The sequence below is a fragment of the Sinocyclocheilus anshuiensis genome, unplaced genomic scaffold (assembly GCF_001515605.1).
Source record: "Sinocyclocheilus anshuiensis isolate Anshui unplaced genomic scaffold, SAMN03320099.WGS_v1.1 scaffold330, whole genome shotgun sequence".
Taxonomy (NCBI): Eukaryota; Metazoa; Chordata; class Actinopteri; order Cypriniformes; family Cyprinidae; genus Sinocyclocheilus; species Sinocyclocheilus anshuiensis.
In genome coordinates this window covers 379734-387791 of record NW_015547689.1, presented here as the reverse complement: position 1 = coordinate 387791, position 8058 = coordinate 379734, and the positions used below count along the sequence as shown (strand labels likewise).

Below are 8058 nucleotides of genomic sequence, written 5' to 3'. Positions count from 1 at the left end.
GGTGATGTGAGGTTTGGATAGGAACTGGGGGGGGGAGAAATATACTTGATAGAGGAGGAGATATAGAAGAAAATTTTACGGTTATCAAGTGAATATTTTAATGATTTAATTTAGTATTCTGCTCCTCACTACTCACCCTCCCCACCTCAGCTAGCTTTAACACGCTTAAAGGTTGTTTTTTCCTATTGAGCTTGCCAAACATGGCTGCAGTGCGTGCTCATGTATGTGTTTACCCTTTCGATGCATCTTCTGTCACTTCGCATGATTACCACCCACCAGCTGAACGGCCACCGAGTGGCCAGTATTTAGCGCAGTCTCCGTGACAACCGCTGTAGCACGCTTAACCTTCATCTGTAACCCCTCTCTGGGATAAACAACCTTTCTATTTGCATTTCCAATCCAGTCCTCTCAATCCACACCTCATCCCCTTTGACGAGTCTTAAGGAAGTCGCTCCTGCGCAAGGTTCATTTGTTTTGCTCTGTTTTGACTTTGTGCTACTGGCAGGCTGATTGAGTTCAGTTTTGTTAAACTGTCTCCCCTTATCTGCCGCCATCACATGATCTAATTGCTTTCTTCCCTTCTGCTTTAGGTGACAGGGCTGTTTAGAGGTGCCTGACAACTGAGGCATGCAAATTAGTATTTGATGGACTCTTAAAGTCATGTCACATTTCACATTAATATATTTATTTATCTCCAGCTTTAGCCTATTCATGTTTTCCTCTTAGCTCTGCAGGGTAGGCAGCTGTGGGGTGTTATTTTAGGTGTTTTTTTGTGTGTTTGTTTGTTTGTTTTTTCCCCCGCAGGGAGCAAAAATATAGTTCAGCTGTGAATTATCTGACTCAAAAAGGGACAGTTCACCCCAAAATTTCTATGACTGACTTTCTTCTATGGAACACCTCATTTTAAATTCAGGTGTTCCATAGAAGAAAGTAAGTCATAGAAGTTTAGACACCAACATAAAGGTGAATACTGTAAATGATGACAGAATTTTCATTGTTGGTTGTGCTATCCCATTTAATGGTATACATTTCTGCTTTGGGTCAAGCGGTCAAGGTCCTTATCACATGGTGATCTCATCCAGAGAGGGGATTTGGACCAAGCATGTGTAACATGAAAACAGGCAATCTCATGAAGCACACGCTATGCGGGAAAGAGAGGGGGAGGGGGACACTTTCACACTCTGCTGGATATTCACACCCACTCTAGCTGTGTTTTGCCACCTGTTCTTCATTGTGCACTCATGTAAGTGTGAGATTGTGGGTTTAGATGATGCTAGGCTGCATCTCTGCTTCAAGGAAATGGACAGTGGTTCCAGGTTTTTTTTTGGGTTTTTTTTCCCAGTTTTTCGTCATTTTGTCCATTGGCCCCACTAGTGCCCAGTGCCTTTATCTAACAGCATATCGGATGAGCAAAATGATGCAGATGCTTTATATAATTTAGCTTTAGAGTACAAATATCTGAGACCACTAATAAAAAAGTTTCTGTTTATATTTTTTATTTTTCTAATTTCATGCAGTTGTTTTTCATTATTAATTATCACAATTATAATTTAAATGAAAATGTTTTACATTTTAGATGATTTAGAAGTTGATGGACGGACAGATATTTAGATAACAGAAGCAGATAGATAGATAGATAGATAGATAGTAAAAGTCATAAGATGGATGAACAGATGGACAGTATATAGATAGCAGAAGTTATAAGATGGATGGATAGACAGATGGCTAGACCTGCCTCTCTTTCATTCTCCAATTTGATCTCTATTTCTCTCTGTCCCTCCACAGTTCAAAGCCAGAATCTCATAGCGGACAATGTCTCTGTAGTGGAGGGAGAGACAGCCACCATAAGCTGTCGAGTCAAAAACAATGACGACTCCGTCATTCAGCTCCTCAACCCCAACAGACAGACCATCTACTTCAGAGACGTCAGACGTGAGTACACATATTCACACAGCACACACAAACAGTCCGCACATTAGGGTTGTGACGGTGAGGACATTTTCCCACCGGTTAATCGACGTGTGACAACACCGGTAATACCGGTATCACCACGGGGGCGGGCGTTCCCTCTTTTCCTCGCTTTCCTTCGCTTTTAAATAGCTTAAAAGCGCTGTGCGCATTTTACTTTCATTTTTGAATTAGCGGCAGTTCGGCGTCAATTGCTTGAATGTAACAACAAAATACAACGTCAAACTCACTTTAGACTATATATAAAACATAGAAGTTTTATTAACAAAACAAATAAAAAATACACCATGCTATAGGCCAAGCTATGCCTAATATAAAATAACAAATAACTTACATAAAGTTTAATAGGTATACAAAATCTTGAAATAAGTAAACATGTATAATATATGGCCAGATAAATAAGAAACGTAGAACATTTATTAGCAAAACGAATGTCAAATAAAATAAATAAATGACAGTTTAAATAAAGTAAAAATCAGAAAACTATGTGGAACCAATTAAATAAGAAATTAATGTTTAAAAAAACTTCCAAAATCACCTTAGATAAACGGCAAAAGTCAACAGGCTTTTCAAAATCCAAAATATTGCCAAACAGGCGCTTTTGCATCTAGTTTCGAAACTAAATCATCTGCGATCGTCTTGTCTGTCTCACCTCACTCTTCTTGTCAGTCAGCTCGACTCACTCTCCTCACTGGATAAATTAAATCTTATCTGTGTCGTTCGACAGACTGTCGTTCGACACGCTGCATTGAGCAGCCGCTTTCAGTTTTTAATTGTAGTGTCTGTTCTTTTACTGAACTAAATTATTTTTATTACTATAAAAAATCAAAACGACGGTGGGGGTCGGTGACCCGGTGGGCAAGTGACGTAACCGGTGTTGCGGCTTAACACCGGTATCACCGTCAACACCATCTATCGCGGCAAGCCTACCGCACATCCCCAGGAATCCTCCCCAGTGGAGCGGGAGTGTTAATGCTTCAGAGCAGTCCACAGCGCTTCTGAGGGCAACTGATAGAGAGAACCAGCTGGCTGGTGAGGGCATGTTTTTTTCAGCGATCTGCCTTGCTCTCATGTGATCCGTCTTACCCAAGACCTCTCTGATATTTCCCTACAGCTGCACTGTGTAATTATAGCAGAGTCTTTCTAAAGAGTTTCATCTCTCCCACCCCTCTATGAAATATTGCACCCGCCAGTCCCATGTCATGTGCAGAAAAGCACTTTGATGATGGTATTTTCTTTGCACAAAAGTTGCAACAGGAAGCATTTTTACTTTCCAAAGTGCTTACGAGTTCAGTCTGAGTCCAATCTGGCACATATCAGGTGTCAATGGACATGATGCCTGTCTCCACAAACGGTCCCCAAAAAGGTCTGTCCTTCTTATTTCATTGCTTTTCTCTGAAATAATGATAAGCTTTTCTGAGGTGCCAGACCGAGTCATTTTCATCTCCTTCCCCATAAACGGCCCTGTGGTTAAAGAGCGTTCCAGTCAAGGGGAGTGAACGGGAGAGCCATCAGTCGCCTGAGGGACTGTCCTCATCAAGTAACCGTTAAAGTAATTGTGTGCCCGGTCCTCTCGGAGTTTGGATTAAGGTCTTCTGAACTGTCATTTTGTCTCTCAGCTTCCAATCATTAGCAAGGCTCAGACTCCAGGTTTTTGGTACATGCAAGGCTGTAATTATCGCCCGTCGTCTTAATAAAACTTTGATGGGCTCTTCTCAAAGTAACCGTGGCTGGTAATCAAAATTGATTGCTGCCATTTAGGAGAAGCAGCATGTGTCCTGGAGCCTCTAGGATTAAACCGGAGAAAACAATACAAATGAGATTCGGAAGATGAGCACAGGAGCAAAGGAAAGGAAATGAGACAGAGTGTGAGCAAGAGAAAGAGAGGGAGACATGAGTGCAGATAATAGAGGCAGCCATCTTCAAGTTTTTCTTCAACATCTCGTTTTTGGTTGCTTTATGCAAGTTGTCTGCGCTCGATGGATTGCAAAGGAGTGATCCAGGCCTGTTTTTCTTGCTTTATCAGTTTAATTGTTATTTATTATTATTGTAATTAATTGTAATGTACTTATATTTTTAATATTGGTTTTTAATACTGTGTGTACAAACTGCTGCAAATTCAGCTTTGCCATTACAGGAATTAATTACACATTAAAAATGTTGTAAAATAGAAAACAGTTATTTTAAATTCTAAAAATATTTCTCAATATTATTATCATAACATTCATATCAAGATTTTAGGTAAAAAAAAAATTTTATATAAAAACTTATTTAAACTAAAAATTTCTTGTTAGTTTTTTGGGGGAAAATAAACAAGCAATAGGCTCTCGGCCTCGAAATGTAATTTCATTAAATTGAAAATGTTGTATATAAAGCGAAAATTGAGGTTGAGTATATAGGCCAAATTGTTCAGCATCTTTTTCCTTTTTATGAAGTGTTCTTGCTATGTAAACAAGTACTACACATTGTAAAAATGTATTTCAACCGCAAAACTAAAAATTCTTAAAAAAAAAAAAAAAAAAGCTTTAGAGAGTGGACATTCAAGTGAAAAAAGTGAAGTCCAACAAGCTTATTACGCAATCTGTATGGCTGTAGTCTTCGCGGCATGTTCAAACTCAACATTTTGGCTTCAAGCAACAACACAGTTGGCTATCGTTGCTGCTAGTTCTTTATCGGTTTGGTGTGTCACTGCCTTAAAACATCATTAGTGAGGTGAAAGCAAAGTTGGAACCGTTTTTGCAAGAAAATACATTCTATGCGTCATACACATTGTCCAGCGATCATTGCCTGCTCTTCAAAATGTCACTGGCAAATAGGTCCAATAGTTTGAACTCTGGCATTACAACTAGCTTACTATAACTTCACTCCATTGAGTTTGATGCATTGGGGAATGTTGCCACATGTCATGTGAAAGGACCTTAAATGCTCTCTAACTTTGATTGTCTTTTATGTCATCTTTGGAGACAAGGTAGATTTTATTCGTAGCAGTGCATGATATTTTAAGTCTCCTCTTTCTCTGAAATGTGCTATGCTGAGAGGACACAAAGCTGTGACAGTGTTATTTCACATTGTCTTTTTGTCCTTGCTGCATAATCTTTCCTTTTTTTACTTCCTAAGCCTTTCCGACTCCTGTATGGCATATGCTGCCCATTGCATGCCTGTCCTCATATGTTACGACACACACTCATTGTGACGAGAATTAAAACAATGAACAGAAACCAGCATCGCCGTTCCCCAACGCCTTCTGCCTGAATGAAACTCTGAGAACATAATACAGGTTAAAGCCTTGTAAAAATCCCCAGCAAATGAAGGACAGTTTCAAAAAACAAAAAAGGAACACAGAGCGCAAAAGCATTTGTCCATGCTTTTTTCAGGGTGATAAGCTTTAAAGGGTTTTGTCAGGCAGGGAAGCTGGTTTACTGGGCAGCATGCCCTCAGAAGGGACAGGAAACCACGCTGAGCTTCATTCTCAACCGCTCCCACAGAGCACTGGATGTAGCTGGCCGACAGAAATGTTCCCTCTCGTGGCGGTGGGACAACCTCCTGGGGCTCCGCGAGCTCTCACTGTCACTGTGTCCGGCGCTGTGTCCAAAAATACTACAGCAAGCAGCAAAGGGCATGTACACAGTCACATATGCTGTTGTTATTTGGGTCACAAAGCACTGCTTTTTATCACCAAGGTTTCGACTTTTTTCATCCGCCTCCTTTTCCAAAAAATAAACTAGAACGAGTATGTAAATTATGTCTGCATGTCCTGAAGGCATATTATTTTTTTACAACTGCCTGTTTGTGCACTTTACATACTTTTCTCATTTAAACTTAATATGAAATCAAAATTGACCCCTATTTGTATTTACCTTTTTCCTGGTCTTATTGGGAATTAATAATTGGTGCACGTTATCCAAACACCTCCAACTTTCCATTTCAGATGAAGTCTTCCCTCCAACCCCAAATTTTTCTCTACTATTTTTTCCTCATTGAGTATCCTTTTTCACTTTGAAACATGGATCAATGATGTAACACTATTTATTATCTGGATATATTAATTTATTAATTTAAAATACAATTGTGTGCTTTGAATACACCTGTTGTATGATGAACATGTTTTTCATTTTTCAATTTAAATTAATTTGTTATTTTTGGAAGAATATCAAAAATATCAGGATTGGCACCATTTTATCTTTTTATGACTGAGCAAGTTTAGTTCAGGTTTTAAAATGTTGCTTGATGTGTAAATGTAATGATATTTATGAATTAATAATATTTGGAAAAATTAAATACTTAGAAAAATATGTTTTGAAACTTTTAAAAGATTAATCAAGGTGTATACTCTCACATGTATTGAGGGATATGAAGTAAAAATATCACGACAGTACCATTCTTTTTTTTTTGACTAGGCAAGTTTAGTTCAGATTGTAAAATGCATAATGTGACTCCAAAAATGTAATTCATGATATTTAAAGAAAGAAATACCTTGAAAAAAGGTTTATTCGCCTCACTGATATGGTCTCCCTAGTTTCTTACCCTCTCTTTTCCCCATTAGAGCTGACACCGTGCTTATTCATGTTCTCATAATGCTCTAATTGTTGCTGTCTCTCCACCTGACGCACAGCCACAATAGATTATAAACTGGTTTGGCTTCTTGCTCCTTATCAGTTTATTTTAATCCTCACATTTCCCCAATCAATAAATTGAATTAAATTATTAGCTTCTGCCTGCCCTCCCCTTGACAGCCACATTCCCGCTTTCAAGCTGGCCATTCTAATTAGTCGCACATTACGCGGCAGCTACCTGAAAGGCGCGCTGCTTGGTGTTTCAAAACAAAAGACCACCACAATGGCTGCTGGAGATCATAACGCTGCTGTTGGTCCATGCATTTCTTTTTGGACGCGTGTGTCTTTATTACTCCCAAGCTCAGACATGTACCTGAATATACTGCGCACACACTTGTGTTGAGTGGAATATAGATGTAAAGCTACATGTGCGTGATGTTTTATTTATTTGTATTTTCGCTCTGAGCTTAAGCCGCCTTGACATCATGATCAAAGGTGAGAAATGCGTTGCCTTGGCAGCAGGGTCTTGCAGTGCGATCTCAACGTGCGTGCATGGTGATCTGTGAAAGAAATAGACTCTCTGCATCTCCCACGCTGGGGATGGCAGTGGCACACTCGGACAGGGGGCTTGAGGGGGCTCGCGTGGGGAAATGCAAGTATAAGAAAGCCCTTCGTAATATAGAACGGTGAAGATCTTTTTCCTTTTGCGGTGCACATAGAGAGACGGCAGCCCTTGTAGAGCAATGTGTTTTTTCTCTCTTGCGTGCACATGCTCTCTTTCTCTCTCTCTTTCTTTTGAATGAAAGCGAAAGAGCATGGCTAACCAGCTGGATCCAAGAACAATCAACACCCTGTGCCATCAGGGCCTGCTTTAATGATCCCATCGCCTCAAAAATCTCTAATGATGCCGATTATTTCTTTATTTGTTTCTTTATTTATTTATTCATGGTCTTCTTTTTTTGTGCTCCTTTGAACTCTGTTGCGGGCTAGAACAAAAGCCACATTCCCGCTTTCAAGCTGGCCATTCTAATTAGTCGCACATTACGCGGCAGCTACCTGAAAGGCGCGCTGCTTGGTGTTTCAAAACAAAAGACCACCACAATGGCTGCTGGAGATCATAACGCTGCTGTTGGTCCATGCATTTCTTTTTGGACGCGTGTGTCTTTATTACTCCCAAGCTCAGACATGTACCTGAATATACTGCGCACACACTTGTGTTGAGTGGAATATAGCCTTTCATCTCTCTTTCGCCCATCTCTCACTCTCTATTTCACCCTCAGCACTATTTACTTTTCACGCTAAGCCTCCCACACCAGCAGAGTGAACCCTAATAGACTCCTCATTAGTCTGGGCCAAAAAGATTCCGTTCCTCCACATAATTAGGAGAGAAAAGCGTAAGTTAGGATCGGCGTGAGATTCTCGCATAGCTTTCAGATCCACCTTGAAACTGAGGTCGTGTCTGCCATATTTGACATAAGCATACAGGTGTCCCAGTTTCTTTCTTTCTTTCTTTCTTTCTTTCTTTCTTTCTTTCTTT

General features: G+C 39.9%; 1 protein-coding gene across 4 annotated transcripts in view; it reads left to right on the top strand.

Annotated features, from left to right (window-relative positions):
• LOC107703515 (cell adhesion molecule 1-like) overlaps positions 1–8058 on the top strand; it is a 345884-nt gene that overhangs the window by 267656 nt on the left and 70170 nt on the right. For all 4 annotated transcript variants that reach the window (XM_016506153.1, XM_016506155.1, XM_016506154.1 and 1 more), the window contains one exon: positions 1786–1932. In XM_016506153.1, coding sequence (XP_016361639.1) covers positions 1786–1932 — 147 coding nt within the window. The remainder of the gene's footprint in view (positions 1–1785; positions 1933–8058) is intronic.